Genomic DNA, 18,707 nt, shown 5'->3' with positions numbered 1-18,707 from the left:
CTTGCATGATTTCATATTTTGAATCCTTCATATGAAGTTGGAAAACTTAGTGTGACTGTGCAACTTGGACACTTGGATGGAAGGGAAGGAAAGGGGAAAGGAAAGGAAAGGGAAAAGGAAAGGAAAAAGCCCTCTTGAGGTTTTTATTTCATGCAGTCGACTTCAGCTGGGAGACATGATTTCAGTGCTCTGGCTGATCGTCTCTTACACACTCATGAATATTATGAGTTCAGTAATGAAGAACTAGTAGTAGTTTATTAGTGAAAAATTCTCCATTGCTTTTGCACACTCAAACAATAATCAACTTTGTTTTTCGAGAACATCAGTTTCAAAATCGGTGTCACATCCTTCTCTTCTGTGTTTCTTCATTTAAAATAAAAGTGGCCATTAGTTACATCCATGCTCAGTAACCTGTAGCTCATCTCAGTGTATTAGTTTGACCGGTACATGCACACAGCCAATTAGAGTACATATTGTGCCACACAAATTTGTGTTTCTTTTTTGTTCTTTGCTGTGATGTCTTTACTCCTGTACCACCAGAGTCAGTATTTTGCACATTTGCTGTTTTTTGTGGGTTTTTTTTCCACAGCATCAGTGTCTCCTCTCATCTCTATTCAGTTGCTAGATTTACTTTAACATTTCTAATCAAATCCAGAGCCTTGCTTCTCTTTGAGTCTCAGAAACACCTCTTTCATTTTGAAAAAGCTATGGTCACCAAAACTAGATGCGAAACTTCATTTTTACTATGAACTTCAGCATGCCATTTGCACAAAATAAAAATGCTGTTTGTTTATTTAAATACATAACAATATTTACATAAAGACCTTTTGCTGTTTTGTCTGCTTAAGAATATTTCACCTTATTCACTGCAGATTTCAATTAAAATAATGAATTAAGGAAAAGATGAGAAATTGAGATCTGTCCATTCAACGTGACTCTACTAAAAGGCTGCTCAAGAACTTTTTAACTGTTCATATGATGCATGTTATATGAAAATGATCTTTCTGAGCTTTTCCACTGACAAAAAAAAAGTCTTGGTGGTGCTAGTAAATTTTGTTAGGGCTCTGAGATAAAAACAGAAGTGAAATACTTTTCATTAATTTAATTAGCCCTAAGACTATCATGTCAATAAGGTCACTGTTCTGCAAAATTATCAGTACTTTCTTTCTCCCAGCATATCAATCTTCTTATTAGAAGGACTTTGATATCAGAAAGAGTCTTATTTTCTTGCATTATTATCTGAATGTTTCACTCTGAATTTTGCTGTACCATCACACCACATCCAGACAAATTATTGATCCAATCATTATGTTGTTTGAAAGTCTCTTACAGAGATGAAAAAGTAGTTGAAGCTCTATTTCAGTGGTGTTTCTCAGATAACAACAGTAAAAGTACCAATATATGGCAGAAACAAAGCTTGTGTGTCATTGAAATGTGATTTCCTGTCATCCTCATTAGTACGCTGAATTTCAACAAAAATCTCAGGCTTCTTTGTCCATTTTACCAGTTATTTGCCACAGATAAGCTGTAATTCTACAAAAACAAATTGAGATCCTCAGTGAATCACTTATTTATAATTTTGGTTCCACTGAAATCAAGACTTAATGGTGCGAGGCATTATGCAGTCTTGTTAAGTGAGAGTAACAAAAGTACAAAAAGTAGCAGGAGTGAATAATTCTTGTTCACTGGCCAAGGCTCTAGAAGAATTACGAGACTAAAGTGACATCCTATATTTTGCATCCAGATAGCATACCATGGAAAGGACTTGTTTTTCTTAATATAGCATTCGTAAAAGATAAATTAGGTCAAGTGAAAGAAGATATGGCAAAACAATTTTTTTTTAATGTAGGCCTACTCACTTGCTTTCTTGTGGAGTCCTTTCATCCAAACTGGCACAGGAAATATGGCACGTCAGCAGTGCTGTGATATACTTTGATAGTTTGTGTATAGAACCACCACAAGACTTTAACAGAGCGGATTTTATACTGGATTGGCAGTAATGAGTCAGGAAGTGGTAGATCCATTCATACAGTGCATGGTGCTAATGTCTTGGCTTCACGTACGGAAGGAAAGAACTAAAGAAGAAAAATGGGTAAGGTCAGATCTGGAAACAGTGAGGTTTCTTGGTGGCAGTAACAATAACACAGTGCCATCCAGCTGCACCAGCAAGGGCGTATAACTCTGCTTGACCAGCTCACTCCTGACTGCCTTACTCAGCGCGCTTGTCCTACTGTGGTGCTGTCTTTGGAGCAGTTTTACCATCTCACACCATAAATGACAGTGCTCCCTCAGCTCTGATTAATTAAATGGCAGAGTATCACCGTGAGAGGTGTCATGGGACTACAGGCAGTAGACTAGCTGCTGTCCTGCTCCTGAATTGCAGCAGAGAGCTAAAAACAGAATTGGTATTTGTAGATGGTAGTGACCTCTGCGAGTTTTCTGTTAAAATCTCTTGTTTGCAGCAATTGCCATTAGTTTCTTTTGTTCTGTATATTAAAACAACAGTTGTTAGTGAGTATACTTATTCTTGATATGTTAGCAATATTACATAAGCAGACAAAGCCTCTCAGGAGAAGCAGCTTACTGCACGTTGGGAATTACCAGATCTCAAAATGGATGATGCTCACCTCATGGGACCCTGTAGGACTGGTCCCATGCCCTGCTGGGAGGTCATCTCCCATGGCTCCCTGTCCCTTATGGAGAAGTTGGCCCTTATTGCTCGTTGGCATTCACTTTTGTTCCCTGAAATCTTTTGTTAACATCCAAATTATTTGATATGATGAGTGGGAATGGCTTCGAGTTGCACCAGGAGAGGTTCAGGTTGGATATTAGAAGCAACTTATTCTCAAAAGGAGTGATGAGACACTGGAACAGGCTGCCCAGGGAGGTAGTGGAGCCACCATCCCTGGAACTGTTCAGTGAATGTGTAGATGTGGTACACAGGGACATGGTTTAGTGGGCAGCATTGGTGGTAGGTGGACGGTTGGACTAGATGATCTTGCAGGTCTTTTCTAACTCTTGACAATTCTATGATTCTGTGATTCTATGATCACTTGTTAAATGGGGGATGCTGTTATGTTGTTATTTGGGGTAAATTTAGGAGGTTTTGTTTTCTGAGTCTGTGTGTTTGTTTCTTTCTTTTGAATTTAGATTTTGGCTAAACTAAAGAAAGGTAACAGTTATCTGAAGTACTCAAGCGTATATGCAATACCAAAAATCAGCTGTATCATTGTTTTTAATTGGTGGATGTCTTCCATGGCCTTTTTAGGATGAGAATCCAACATGGCTTTTGTTTCATTAAACGAACCAATATCACTTTTTTTTTTTTTTTTTTTAGCATAAATATCATATTAATTACTTGTGTGCGCTAAGATGAGCCCAGAACAGTTGCTCTGGAAGGCAAATATGTAATTTCTGTGTTAAATTTTCTTTTTATCTTCTAAGGCAAGGAGACTAGAAAACAGTGCTCAGAACTCGGCTTTAGTCACAAAATGATATGGTAATTGAAGTTGGAAGGGAACTCTGGGGAACATCTGGTCCCTCATTTTGCTCAGAGCAGAGCTAGTGTGAATTGATCAGCTCAGAGCCTTGTCTGAGTTCTGGATACCTGCAAGAACTTGAGTTCTTATAACCTGCCTGAGAAGCCTGTTGGATTGACTATCCTCCCAGTGGAAAAGAATTTCCTTGAGTCTCATCAGCATTTCTCATGCTGCTACCTGAGCCCAGTGCTTCTCCTTTCCACATAAGCCTTTGATTTGCACTGGTCCTTGAGATGGTCGGGGCAGCAATTCCCGCCTTCTACTCTTAAGCCAAACCAAGCAATTTGCAGCCTTTCCTTGCTAACGCAGCCTGAGGTTGGTTCATGATCTTTGCTGCAAGGGCACACTGTTTCAAGAAAAAATAGGTGTGTAGGTAACTGTGAAGGAAAAAGTACGGTTCAAATATGAGAGAAATGGAACCTATCAACCTATTCCTTGTTGATTTGAATTTAGTTGAAGATTTTGTTGTTGTGTTGCTTTTTTTTAGACTCATAGAGCAACCTTTCAGACAAAAAAACTTTGTGTTTCTGAGCTTCATGTGTACAGTGAAAAACCACTAAGCCTGGTAAACATCTGGATAGATTGAGGGTGCTGAGGAAAACCAGTGTTGGTTTGCTGGGAGGGGTTATTGCTTCCCTTATGAATCTTAATTGGGCTGCACTATTTTAAAACTATTCTTAAAGCTGAATTGAAACAAGAGCCCTTCTGTGAACTTTCGCATGCTTGGCACCTTTAGAAAGAAGTAAGGCTTTATTGCCAGTGGTTGGAACAAAAGCCAAAAATTTAAAATGCAGTATTCCAGCATATCTTGCAGTTGAACTGGCAAAAAAAAAATCTAATCTGTATCTTGACCTGTATTCTGTTTTAATTATTGAATGCTGCTCTGAAGTAGATTGTATTTTAATGATAGATGAAATTGTTCCTACTAGTGGAAATATGCTAGCGCAAAATGAAGCCTTGTAAGTAGAGACCAGAAGATGTGATCCCTTTGTTTAGAAGAAATTAACAAGGGAGCTTAATTGAAGTTTATACAGTAATAAATTGAAAGAGTTTGTTTTTCTTTTCTATTAATTTGCCTAAAAAATTATCTGTTCCTATCTAAATGAAATAATAGGAATAATACATCTAAACTGGATACGTGGATTTTTTAATGTACTTAATTTGTGAAGTTCATTACATGAAATCACTGAAGTTCAAAAATTGAGAGCAAGTGTAGCTCCAGTAAAACTAACAGTGCAGCTAAATACATAAATCAGTTGTTTTGTGTAAAGCAGGACTTACTGAAGCCTGGTTTCCTATGGAGTTACATCTTGAATTTCTTTAATAACTTTCTTGCTACAAGAAGCCCAATTTGTACTCGTGTTTTTTTTTCCCCTTCCTTTTTAACAGCCGTGTCTGAGACAGAGGTAACGCTCACTCTGATTAATCCAGGCTGGTTTACCTCAGTGTGTGTATACTTACTTGAATTGGCTGGCTGGTTCTGCAAATGGAGCACAAAACAAAGTTGTTAAGGACTGTGAAATTGTTCATGACTAAAAAGCTGAGGAAGGAACCTGTCATACAGGCAGAGATTTTTTCGCTTAGAGGTTCCTTGAACTTTGCCTGCAAACGTTCAATAGTAGATTGGTCTGATGTTTTTTCAATTGTTTTGTCTTCAAGGCACTGTATGAGTCTACAGGTTTGCACAAAACAAGCACATAAATAGGTTGTGTCCTTCTGTCAGTTTTTGAATTCTCCCTCATTCCAGATTGTAAAGATTCTGTAGAAGTTGATTTCTTTCCAGTTTACATCTCGGTGTATACTTACACGAGCACTAGCAGGTACTTTAAACATTTCTAGTGAGCATTAACAAATCAGCAGTTAGCTTCAAGTGTGTGGGCTCTGCCATCTCTCAACGTTATGACTGAAGGAAGCAGAGAGGAAATACCTTTCCATGCTGTTCACGTACCTCCTCACTCTCACCTGTCCCCACCTTCACAGCAGAGCTGTGCTGTACGGCTGAGTCCTATTTGTTAAAAGATGTGTTGAATTAACAATGCAGTGCAGTTTTGCCTCCAGGTTAGTTCTCCAAAGCACAGCACAGAAAGATTCTAACTGAAAAGGAAAATAAAATTTTTATGAACTGGGACCTGAACACTCAAGTGCTGTAATATGCTTTCAGCTAATTTCATCTTTAAATACGGATAATGAATCCACTTCAGTTTGTATTAAGAAATATCATTCATTTTAACTAAATGCAAGTATCTATAAAATGGATGACTTTCACAGTTTGGACGTGGCTTAGATATTTTTGACGTGATTTACTTCTAGGTTGCTACAATTTTAATGATGTGTTTGTGAATGAATTGGGGCATTGTGCTACGAGGTGGAGGAAAACATAATTTATAGAACCCTGTTTAATTAATGTAGGCACCTGTGTTCAAGAAAAGCCTTTTTAAAACAAACAAACAAAAAGCTGATACCGTGATGAAACTAAACAATGAAAGCCATGTGGGACATATTAAGGATGATGAAATGCTGTCATGGTTTAGGGATAATTGTCTGTATTATTTTGTGGGAAACTTAACCTGTCATTTACCCAAGTTTTTTAGATACCAGATCTTTCCAGCAGCTTGCTGTGAATGTCACGGGGAATTTTACTTTCTCATCGGGTGTTTCACTGAACCATTCTCAGTTTGCCTGTCCTTATTGAGAGGATGGGCCTGCAAGGCCAACAATATCCTGGGCTGCATCAGAAGAGGGGTTGCCAGCAGGGTGAAGAAAGTGATTATCCCCTTCAGCTCTGACCTCCTGAGGCCCCATCCGGAGTTCTGCATGCAGCCCTGGGGCACCAGGACAAGTGGGATGCAGAGCTGTTGGAGCAGGTTTAGAGAAGAGCCTCAAAGATACTCAGAGGGGTGGAGCACCTTTTCTTTCAAGAAAGGTTGAGGGAATTGGGATTGTTAAATTTGAAAAAGTGGAGGCTCCAGGGAGACTTCACTGTGGCCTTCTAGTACTTGAAGGGAACTTACAAGCAGGAGGAGGACTGACTTTTTACACAGTCTGATAGTGATAGGACAAGGGGGAACAGCTTCAAACCAAAAGAGTTGCTGGGAGGAAATTCTTTATGCAGGGGGCAGTGAGGCACCAGCACAGGCTGCTCATAGAAGCTGTAGGTGCCCCATCCCTGGAGCTGTTCAAGGCCAGGTTGTATGGAACCTGGGCAGTTGAACTGGGGACTGGTGGCTCTGCCCGCAGCAGGAGCCTGGAGCTGGATGATCTGTAAGGTCCCCTCCAACCTAAGCTGTTCTATCCAGACTTAGTTGAGTATGATAAAGTTGAACAAACCTTGCTTTACTGACAATTTGCATATGTCCACTGTCAGAAATGTAATCATGCAGTGTATTAATAGAAATCTGTAGTACAGAAGGCAAAAGCCCCATGCATGCCATCCTTAATGAGCATTTATAAAATCCAGCTTCTCACTGCAGCAAATGGGAGATCAAATAAGCGTGCAGTGTGCCAGTGCTGCACAGCAGCTCTCAGGCAGTGGCGTGGAAATGCTCAGATGTTTTGAAGTCTTGTATTGCTCTGTGCTCCCTGGAGAGCTGGCAGCTCTCAGTGGGCGATGAGCGTTAAATCACCTGCAGTTTTATTGTAGTCTGGGGCCAGAATGGAGCAGCTGTACACCTGAGACCATTCTGAGAGCTGTTTCTAATTGCTTTGGTGATTGCCTTTACCTCGGGAAAAGGTGATGGAAGCACCGCCATCACAGCTAACCGTGCGCCGGCCCTGCCGGAGCAGTCTCTCCATGCCTGTGTTTCCCAACAGCTGCAAGAAGCGATCAAGGCTGGCAAAGGTGTGACTTCTGCCATCGACCTGTGCCGTTGCCATGGAAACCGTGCACTGGCAGCCCTGGAGAGTTTCCCTCCCTCGGAGGCCAGAGCCGCCCTGGCCAACATCGTCCACGCCGTGACCCGGTTCTCCTGAGCTCTTCGTGGGAGCTGCCGGGTGCCCATCGGCAGGGACCCGCCTGACCTCCCTCCATGACAGGCAAAATTCGGGGAAGGGGGAGAAAAAGGAAAAAGAAAGACGGGGGAAATAAAAAAAGGTCACGCGTTCACTTGTCGTGCCAGAAGCACACTTGAGGCTGCGCCGGCAGAAATAATTAATGAGGCCCGTTTCCGTGACCTCAGCAAATGGACAGGAAATAAGTGCGTATTGATTGGGCATCGGCGGGGACGGCGCCAGGGCGGAGGCCGGTGGTTTTCCTGCCCAGGGAGGGCGTGCGGAGGGAGCGGGTGTCACACAAAACGCCCCCGGCTGCCAGAGCCAGCGGGCACCCCATCTTCCACTGCAGGGCAGGGAATTAACAGGGGAAAGTCCTTGATCTGTCTGCGCGGCCGGGGCTCCTCGCGCTCTTTTCATGTATTGCAATGTAAAGTTGCCCTGTGTCTAATGCTTTCCCTATCTGAGAAACTTGCCGAGAAAATGTGTCAAGCATGGTAAGTAGGAGCTTTAAGATATTTAATCAAATATTAATTTGGCTCTGCTGAGGGAAGTGGCTGCCTGGTTTTTGTACTGTGCGTACAGAATGTGCTTCTCTGGGTCAAAGAATGGAAGGAATTGAGGGAATACCCTTCTCTAAGATCGAGTAGTTTGTTTCTGCACAACCTTACACAGAATAATTTCCTGGATTTGCGATGCTTGTATTCGTTTCAGCCAAATAAATGGTAATTTGTAAGGCTAGATGTCAGCCTTGGGCAGAAAAGAACACAAATTCTGTGTGAAATTCTTCTGTGAGCGCAGCCTTTCGCGGCTCTGAATGAAATGGAGAAAACATTGGAGAAGTTCTGAATCTCAGTGTTCTGAATTTTTAAGTCCAACTACAGAAAGCTTGAGGTGTATCAGGAGCTTGCAATGTGAGACTGTCTCTGTTTTGTTCATAGGAGATGATTTTTGTGGTTTGCATGCATGCAATCTGAGAACATCGTTGACAAGAAGGCTGAGTTTACATAAATGATCTAGATTGAGACTCAGCTACCTTTCTTCCTTCTGTGGTGTAATTACAGCCCAATCTGGAGACAGCTAGCACAGCAAACAGATTTCATTACATCGTTCACTCAAACACTAAGTGGAGTTATTTCTGTTAAATTCTCTCCTCCCTCCTTCTCCCCCTGCACTCCTCCCCGCTCTGTCACACAGCTTATTTATCATAGACCAGCGTGTTGCATTCCACCGAGTGCAAAATACAAATACAAACTGTATCCTCTAAAAATATACTGAAAATGTATCCCGCATAATGTACATAATATTCCATGTAATATATGTCTATATTATACTGTAATATTGCATGTATAATAAGGACGCTTGAGACAATCTTTGTACAGGAGCAGTGTCCAAAACTCAGGACTTGTTTTATTTTGGAGAATGTCTTCAGCATGAGACCACTTCTTGCTTGCACTTTGTTTTCCATGCCTGCCCTGGCATTTTCTGTCTTCCCAAGCTCAGGGCACTTCTGCCCATGTTGGTGCTGCTGCTGCGGGAAGGCTGGAGGCTGCAGAAGAGCACACAGGTGATGGCAGCCATGGGCATCTGCCTTAGAACTTCAGGGAACTTCACAGGTGCAAATGTACACTGGTTAGCTAACGTAGGCACCAGGCTTGAAAGTAAATACTTAAATTCAACCCCAGTTGTATTTCAGACAGTTTTTCTGGACCTGATTGTTACATGTTACATATAGAAGAAGCCATACCTTGTCTTTATTTTACATCTATGCTAAGTGCTTCAAAATGATTAAAGGCTACAAGAAACTGGGGCCTGCTGGAGATATTCTGAGCTATCTTACCTCGGTTATATGAAGAAAAAAATCAAACATGCAAAACAACTGTGTACACCTGGTTTATTTTTTCATGCAAGTACATCTTTTTTATTTGTACTTTTTACTAATAAAGGCAAATCGACAAAACTATTTAGAATGGTTTTGTGTTTTTACCACCAGAAAGCTCTGCTTGCTCTTAAACTGTTCCTTAACAGTAATTTAAAAAGAAGTCAAAATGAGTTGTCCGTACCACTGTTATTGGGTAATTTTATATTCAATATATTTGTCTATAACTATTGAGAAATTTTTGTTGCCTTGGTTTATCCAGGTAAAACACAAGCAAAGAATTGCACCCCTCTGTTAAACTGTGGGTTAATTGGGTTCCCCACACCATATGCAGTTGCTGAGCAGTGGTAGAATCTTTAGACCATTCTGTTTTTATTCTCCTGGATTATTTTCCTCACTTACTTCTATAAGGATGTCGGGGAGGGGAGGTCTGAGTTCTGGTTGTGGAGGGAATTCATAACATTTGCTTCAGCCATCCAGGTGACAGAAGCTGTGTTGTCTTCAGCTGTCTTAGTAGTACATGTATATATATAGTGAAATTCTCATCTGTAAGATTGGAAAAAAAAACCAAAAAGCTGTTTTCAGGGTCACGTTTGTTGTGTTTGTTTGTTTGTTTTTTAATTTTCTAATGACCAAGAGAATTATCAGAATGTACATTAATTAAAGAGTTTGAGGAGTGAGGTGATTTTGGTTTTTAGCAAAGCCGAGGACATATGCCATTTCCTTTCCATGCCCTTGCATTTCACAAGGGCTTTGGCACAGAAAATTGCACCTAATGTTTATGTCTGCTTTTCTTAATTGCCACCAGTACTCTGATCCAAAACACAAGTGACTCAACCAGAAGCACCTATCAGCTGCTCCTCTGAACTTCGTTCCAGGATTTGTATTGCTGGACCATTCCACGGGTATGCAAAATACAGGACAAGGTCCCAATTGCTCATAAAACCAAACTGAATTCATCTGCAAAGAGCACAGCTGCAGTGGTTAGGATGGCTGTCTCATATGTGTCTAATGGAACTTCCAGCCTGGTTTTTCCAGCTTCACAATTGTGATAATGTTGTATAAGAAGGCTGTAAAATTCAATTTCTAATTGTTTGGAAAACAAGGTACATAGGAGCTTAGAAATGTTTGGCCGGAAGGGGAGTGCTAAGGGTCCTGTGTTCAGATCTCCTGTTCACAGTGGGATTGTTGCCAACACCAAGCCTTGGAAACTTCTTACAGGTTCCCCATGCAGCATGCCCCAGTGCTGCTTCACCTTCCTTGTGAAGGAGTTTCTGATGTCCTTCCTCACAACAGTTGGTGGTGATGGCTCATTGTTTCTGTCACGACTAAGAAGAGTTTGGCTCCCCTGTCTTTAATTCCCTACCCTGTACTTGTAGGCTGGTAGTGTTTGGTTGCCTGTTAGTCTGCTCTCAGTGGTCTAAGCAGTCCCAACTCTATCAACCCCTCCTGGTGGCCATCCTTGCAATGTCCTGAGCAGCAGGGTAGCCGTCCAGGGACCAAAGCCATTTTCATATTAAGCTTGTTGGGCTGCAAGCCCAAAACAGGCCGCTTCGGGAACAGCCTCTCTGGGTATGGTGGAGAGGAGAATAAAAACTTACTGTGGTGCACTGGATGGAACTAGCTGGGATAGAGCTGATTTCCTTCATTGCAGCCTGTATGGTGCTGTGTTCTAGATTTGTGACCACAGCAGTATCGGTAGCGGACCAATGCTTTGGCTGAACAGAGCTTTCACAGCACCCAGGCTTTCTGTGCATCTCACTCTCCCTGCACAGTGAGCAGGCTGGGGACAGGTGGACAGCTGACTGCAGCTCACCAAAGGGACAATCTGTGCCATGGAACGTTGCGCTCAGCAATAGAAGCTGGGCTGTCTTCCAGGGGAGCTGCTGCTTTGGGTCTGGTTAGGCATCAGTTGGCTGGGGTCATTGCTTCTGCATCACTTGTTTTTTTGTGGTTTTTTTTTTCCCTTCCTACTAAATTGTTTTTATCTCCACTCACAACTTTTCTTTCTTTCGCTTTTCTGATTCTCTGTCCCAGCTTGCTTGGGAAGTGGGAGGCAATGAGTGTGAATAAGCAGCTGCACAGTCTGCCATACTGCCCTCCAGGGTGAGCCCACAACAATCCTTTCTGGTGCCTAATTCGGGGCAGAACAGAGGTAGCGACAGATTTGGATGGAGCATGTTAGAGGGAGAGCTTCTGTTAAGCCTGTTGCTGGTCACAATGTTTATTGTTCCCACCACTGGTTTATTTGGTTTCTTACCTACTTCATGCTAGGCTCCTTCTCTTGCTGTACATCAAATTTGAGAGCTTGTTAAAGGCTGTTCTTGCCTTTTGCGGTTTACTGTGCTCTGCAGCACCTGCTTGTGCTTTGCCTGGGAGAGCTATGATAAAAGCACTGGCCTCGAGCCTAATCTGGTATTTGGGCCCTGCATTGCTGCTCTCCCAGTGCTTTGGGAACCATCTCGTGGAGACAGCTAATAACTGCAACTTTTCCCACTTTTCTGAGAGCCAGTTTGTAAAGGAGACAAAGAATGGCACCTTCTGCTTCTGCAGGGCAGATGCTTCTTCCCTTGCTCCAACAGCTCTTCAGTACCTTGAGTGTCCTGGGCTGCTCTGAGTGCTTGTCTCAGAAATGTGATTCTGGCTTTTCCTAAGGCTAACCAACTATTTAGGAATGTCTTGGAAAGACGCGTGAGTGAATGAGAACAGACACCAAGAGCAGCTTTTCCATCCAGCAATATAGAATTTCGCCCCCAAGCCCCAAAAGATGGGGCACAGCATTTGAGAAAGCGATGCTCTGGCTGTGCCAGAGGGACACAACTCCTCAGGCTGTGCTGGGGCCTGGTCTGCACCTACTAACCACTATGCAGTGCCTTCAGGGTGAGACAGGGTCTCCAAGAGACCAATAGCTAAGCCAGAAACCCAACCTCTGCTTCCTAGTCTTCAGACTCAGGTACTTGCTACAGCCAAGTAAAGAAACAATAGAAGCAGAAGTCAGCTCATTTAGCCTCTGGAGCCAGCTTCTCCAGTTAAGCATATGGAAAAGGTATCTCTTTTAAGGAGGATCCTGTATACCACTGAGGTTAGTGGACCACTGCTGAGGAACGTATCCAGTAACTGATGGAATTAGCCATGGTGGAGGTGGTCTGCCACAACGTGTGGATGTCAACCAAGCACCCAAAGATCCAGATTAAGTCCAGTGCATGTGGACCATGTGGCAGAAGTTTATGATGAGCTAGCTGATATTACATACCAGCATCCTGGCTACAACGATCTGGATGATTTGCAGGCACCAGTGATGGACAGGTCAGTTGTTCAGCTAATCAAAAGGAACCTCTCTTCTTCTTGACCCTACATGCCTGCATCTTGACTGTGGAGAGGCTGTCCCAACAGCTCCAGTAACTCAGAGATTGTCCTCAACCATATAGGCCAGAATCTCAGTTGCTGAGAGTCAGCTTTCCTCTGCTTAAAGGACAGGATTCCATGGGTGCATCTACATGACCAGGGGAGGACATGAGGAAGCGGGGTGATGAACCCACCTCGAATCTACAAGATCAGATACACGAACAGTGAGCAAAAATGGTAGCCATAAAAAGTCCATCCAGTAAAATTACCATTCCAGTTGCTGATTCCTCAGGGAGAGGAGAGCTGATGCCCAGTGAGGTTATGAATGTCTCATCCCTGGAAGCACTCAAGACCAGGCTGGGAGGGAAGATTTAGGGTGGATGTCAGGGGGAAGTTCTTTACAGAGAGAGTGATGAGGTGCTGGAGCAGGCTGCCCAGAGAGGTTGTGGATGCCCCATCCCTGGAGGTGTTCAAGGCCAGGTTGGACGGGGCCCTGGGCAGCCTGGTCTAGCATTAAATGGGGAGGTTGGTGGCCCTGCATGTGGCAGGGGGGTCGGAGATTCATCATCCTTGAGGTCCCTTCCAATCCTGGCCATTCTGTGATTCTGTGGACGAGGCTGTGAGCAGCCTGGTCTAAAGGGAAGTGGCCCTGTCTATGGCAGAGAGGGTTGGAACTAGATGACCTTAAAGATCGCCAAACCATTCTATGATTCTAAATGATTCTATGGTAGTCCTGGCCCTAATGAAGGGATTTCTGGTTTAAATTTACAAGACTCAGGTAATTAATACTCTGACTAATCTAGAGGGGCTCTGCCTCCAGTCAGGTGGATGAAAGGCAAGTGGGCAACGTGGATTTGATGGCCTACTGTAACCCAGCCTGTGCTTTGCCCTATTGGCAATAGAGTGCACACATGACTTAGCATGCAACCAAATTGATTAAAGTTGCTAAAGAATTGAAAAGGGGTTTTTTTACTTTCATGGAAGTATTGAGAGAGCATTCTGTGGAGTGGCTGGAGAATACCTCTTGCCCCAGGTACGTTGTTCAGGTGTACCAGCTTGTGGTGCTCTGAAGTATAACCTATTGCTGAAATCTCTCCATTGCTGCTTCTCAGTCTCCCAAAGCAATTCAAAGGAAAGAAAATGTCCAATTCTGAAAGTGGTCTGTTTTCACAGTCTTTGCAATAAATTCTTTTTTTTTCTTCCCCTTTCAGAAACCAATCCCTAAAATGCACTAATCATTTAAATAACCAGCATTCACACATTTCTCTTCTGGGTTAAATCTGACCTGTTTTTCTAAAAATCATTAAGCTCAACTTTTGATAGCAAGTTGACGAATGCTATTAGAATTACCCGAGCCATAAAGCACAACACTTGCTGTAGGTTGAGAAAAGGAGGAGAGGGTGATGAGCAGATAGAGACTGGATGCCCTGTGCTTGGTGCTGCCCGCTCTGTCCCCATGTCCAGGTGCTGCCCCTCGTGCATGGCCGTGCCTGTGCATCACCGGGTCCCTGTGTTGTGCCAGCTGAGGAGTGCTCTGGCTCCCCCACGTGTAGGAGACTCACGCTCTGCAGCATTGCAAGTTGGCTTTCGTTCCTCCCTATCTGCAGAATGGTTTTTTGCCAAGGCGCATCTCCGTGGAAAAAGAGCCTTTTTTCTCCAAAACAGAAACGGCGAGGTGAGGCGATTCCTTACTGAATGGGAAGGCAGCATCCTGGAGCAGGGTGCGAACCCCCTCACATGATGGGATCACTGGTCTGCCCAGAGGGGTCACATCACACGAGGACGTGGCAAACATGTGACAGGTGAGCCCATGAGAATTAAAACAGCATTTCACAGATTTGTCTGGTTTCTATGGAATTTATGAGTACAATTTAATTTGAGGGCTGTATTCTCCTATATAGGATTACAAAGGGCAGTTGCCGTTCTGCAGCCATGTTATAAAAATCTTGCTCAAAAATATTCTAATTTTTCCCTATTTCGCTTTGTCTTCATCCCTTCGCTCCTTCCCCCAGATATCAAGGACTGAAAATACTCTTTGCTAGTAGAAAAATGATCAGTTTCGTTGTATTTTTCTAATTGTACACAGAAGTGAGCATTTTGCTTGCACCAAAGCCAGCGTCTTATAACCAGGTCCTTTTCTGCCTTTGACATTTACATCAAATTACTTGAATCAACGGTAGCGCTCATATTTTAGCAGTTATTAAATGTCAAATTACAAAAAGGAAATGTTATCTAGAAGTAATTAGTGGAATTAGCCTGCAGATTAGATTACGTGTTTTTTTTCTTTTTCTCCACAAAAACATAAACACTGATTGCAAAAAAGCCTTACTCTGCGGATGAGCGGGATGGGATGCTCGCTGTGTGAGCAGCTTCTCCAAAGCAGAGCACGATCAGGAGAGAAAGCCTTTCCCTCCCCCCCCCCCCCCCCCCCCGGCCCATCCCCATGAAAGCTCTCCAAGTCGCACATTGTGCCGGAGCACTTCTTCATTCATCGCATGCGCCCGTTGAAAATTGTTTTCTGTTTGCAGCACTCGAGCTGTACTATTTATAACCCAGCCGAACAATGCAAACTGGAGGCAGTAAAAGGTGTGTGTTTCATATGCAAATCGCTAGCAATAATTTCCTACAATTACACTTAGTTGCTCGCATCGTTATTTTCAGCACCGACATAAAGAAAGCACAACAGAGCCCTGGCAGGAGAACACTAAAGGAAAAATGCCTGCATTACTGAGTCGTATTTTAATAAAACAATGGCTTTGCTTTTGTCAACCTGTGGAAGTGAACGCGTTAAAGTTTTACGCCAATTTACAACAACTATGACTATCCCTTTCTCTGCTCAGGAGCTGTAAATGGCTTTTGGATGTGCTGAGATAAGATATCTTTGCAGGAAAATAAATGGAGTTCAAATACCAAGTGTTTCTTAAAGACCGGTCCTGCTGCAAATAGTCGCACTGCTAGTGACTGGGAGCGTTTCTTACTTAAACTTTTACGGAAAGGAATGTCTTGATATTTTCTTCCAGCAATGGCCATTAAGCACATGGGATTTCTTCCGTTCTTGGAAATGCAGGCCCCCGCACCTTCCATTTTTAAGAGGGAAAAGAAAAAAAAAACAGCAGGTTAAATTTTCCAATTTCCAAGGCAGATTTATTTTCTGCTTGGTAAAAAGCCTTCGCAGAATCACAGAATCACCAAGGTTGGAAAAGACCTACAAGATCATCCAGTGCAACCATCAAATACTTTTCAAATACATGACTGTTCTCCAAGTGGCTGTGGCAGTTTGGGTTGCAGTATCTAATAGCTGTGAACCAGGGATGCACACAAATGCACGTCCAGAAGGAAAGGTTCCTGTCCACTGAACAGCTCTCCCAAAGCAGTGGGGGCAAAGAATGAAAAGGGAAGATCTCAAGCTGCTTCTGAAGTAAAGAGGGTTCCTTCCACATAGACTTCTGTGACCTGAACGCTGCTCCTCTCACTTATTAAAAAAAAAAAAAAAGAGGTCTTTGCTCAAAAAAAAAAAAAAATTACTCAGCAAATCAGACAGATGAGCTCTCAGTGAAACCCCGTTTTCTACATTGCTTGCCAAATTATTACTATTTTTTACCTATTGCTACAAATATTTTGAATGCAGATATCTTAATGAGCTATGAGACTGCGCAACAGGCCGAAAGCATTATTTCTGCATGTAACGATTTCATTGCCAAGAGGTTAAAAGGGGCTTACACTTCCAAGAGGGAAATTGCTCAGACGCATCAATTTTTAAACAGTTGTGGAGGCAACTGATGTATGCATCAACTGCTGCAGCACAGAGGGAGATTTTCAGTTGCTCACTCAGTTACTCTATTCTTGATGCTCCGTTACTGTTCTGTCCTACTCACATCTTCCATTCCAGTTTTGATATGATTTTGGATTCTCTATTTTGACATCCTCAACTAGCAATACTACTATATGTATATATATATATATATATTTGCCCATATTTGCAAAGTCTGGCTTCCAACAGTGGCTATCATCGTACTTAAGAACAAGATGCAGTGCTGCTACAAAATTTAAAAGTATCACATACTAATTTTGTTTCTGAGAAGAAAACTCGCACTTACATTAGCTGGCACTCCAAGCCACTACTTCCCAATCAGTGCAGAATGTCACAGGCAGAGCCCCCCAGCACTGCTTGCACCCATGGAAAGTTTGCAAGTAGAAAAGAAGCTTGGGTGTCTTCTGCAGTTCCTCCACCCCTAGGTTGCAGCACGGTCTGGATAGAACCTGCAGCACATTACTTGTTCAGCATTGCTGCCTGTGGGCTGGCACAGGCTCTAAGCAAGCACATGCTATTTGTCCATGGATGTCCCATCAGTTTGGCTGGCAGTGAAAGGTTCTGAGGAGTGTGAAGTGGGCCACCATGTGACAGATGCTCTTGCCTTATTTGCCATTGAATATTTCAGGCTTGTATAAATTTTGAGTCACAGACCACCTTTTACTGTAGATTCAATGAGTTAATTGGACTGATTTGTTTTATTTTTATTTCGGGATGTTCTCATGCACCTGTCCAATTCTGGCAGGCCAGTGCAAACTCCTGATTTCACCCATGCACTTACAGGAAGCACTAGAGGGCAATCCTGGCCCTGGCAGTGTGCTGGCTTCCAGCAGCAAGCACTGGCCCCATCCTCCAGGCATTGCCCTCCAGCTCCATCTCTCAGTGCACCTGCACATTGAGCAGAGTGTGCCCTGCTCCTGCAGGCAACAGGAAGTCAGGCATAGGGCAAAAGGAGGCTCTGCTTGCCTTCCTACAGGAATGGGACTTGATTTCACTTTAAGGTCTTGTGCAAAATGCATATGACTTGGAAGGAACTCACTCTGCACACTAAGGCTGTTTCTCTTCTGCTTTCTGGCTCTTGGGTCTGGCTGCAGTGTGGCTTAGGTTCAAGATGCGTGCTGGAGAAAAGAGATTAACTGGTGCTACAGTGGTACATTTTCCTGAACCAAACTGCCATAACTAGCACTGAGAGCACTTTCAACATCACATGCCACAACACTGCCTCCCCAGTGCTGCAGGGAATTGCAGCAGTCTGCAAGAAAGGAGCCGTGCCAGAGGTTTGGGTCTTCATTCATGCCAAACGTGCACGACTAGAAGCAGAGAGCTCTACATTCATGGCCATTCTCTTTCCATGTCACTGTACCATGCTGTGGCCTCAGCACACTGAGCTGCTCCAGCTCCTCACTCATGCCTGCTGCAGTGGTGACACCACCTGTGCCCTCACTGCCAGTCCGACACTGCAGATTTAGGTGAGATGTTTGGAGGAAATTCTTTGCTCAATGGTGATGAGGCACTGGCACAGCTGCCCAGAGAAGCTGGGGGTGCTCCATTCCCAGAGGCACTCAAGGCCAGGTTGGATGGGGCCCTGGGCAGCTGAGCTTGGGGGATGGTAAGCAGCCCATGGCAGTTAGGGTTAGAGCTCAATGGTCTTTAAGGGCCCTTCCAACCCAAACCATTCTATGATTCTGTGAAAGACAATCAGTTTTGGCAGCTTTCACATTTTGGTTGATGTTGATGGCTGAAATCTTGTTTCAGCTTGGCAGGGTGAGCGATGGGGCACTGTTTGCACTCAGGAGTGATGATGATTTTTTTCCTGAAGAGTGCTCATGTTGGAGTACCAGAGCTTCTCTTCCCAGCAGAATTTTCCAGAGATTGCTGCAATGTCACAGAGTGGCTTTTGAGCCAAAGGCATGAAGGGAAATAAATGAACATTTGAATAAATGAGTTGTTCATCACAAGTTCAAATGGTGAAGGAACTGCAAGCTATCTGGCCAGGAAGACAATCTACTCTGCTCTCTGCATTGCCTGGAGACAGCTCAGCCTGCTCCCCTCTCAGTGAGTGCTGTTATGGCAGCAATATGCTGTGTTTCTTTATGCTTAACTGAGGCCCTTCAGGTCTCCTCCTGGGCTTGGGTCCCTGGTAGCT

The 18,707-nt window shown here is 43.4% G+C and overlaps 1 protein-coding gene across 3 annotated transcripts in view; it reads left to right on the top strand.

Moving 5' to 3' along the window:
- Positions 1 to 9,489, top strand: part of PDSS2 (decaprenyl diphosphate synthase subunit 2) — a 105,760-nt gene extending 96,271 nt beyond the window's left edge. For 2 of the 3 annotated variants that reach the window (XM_052672525.1, XM_052672514.1), the window contains one exon: positions 7,350 to 9,489. In XM_052672525.1, coding sequence (XP_052528485.1) covers positions 7,350 to 7,508 — 159 coding nt within the window. In that variant the 3' untranslated portion in view covers positions 7,509 to 9,489. Of the gene's footprint in view, positions 1 to 872; positions 1,586 to 7,349 lie in introns of those variants that run through there. The other variant, XM_052672542.1, reaches the window with a different exon arrangement.
- The last annotated feature ends 9,218 nt before the right edge of the window (positions 9,490 to 18,707 follow it).

This window comes from Tympanuchus pallidicinctus, unplaced genomic scaffold, assembly GCF_026119805.1.
Source record: "Tympanuchus pallidicinctus isolate F22 unplaced genomic scaffold, pur_lepc_1.0 scaffold1, whole genome shotgun sequence".
NCBI classification, from domain to species: domain Eukaryota; kingdom Metazoa; phylum Chordata; class Aves; order Galliformes; family Phasianidae; genus Tympanuchus; species Tympanuchus pallidicinctus.
Note: the sequence above shows the minus strand (reverse complement) of the source record. Positions and strands in the feature narration are given on the sequence as shown.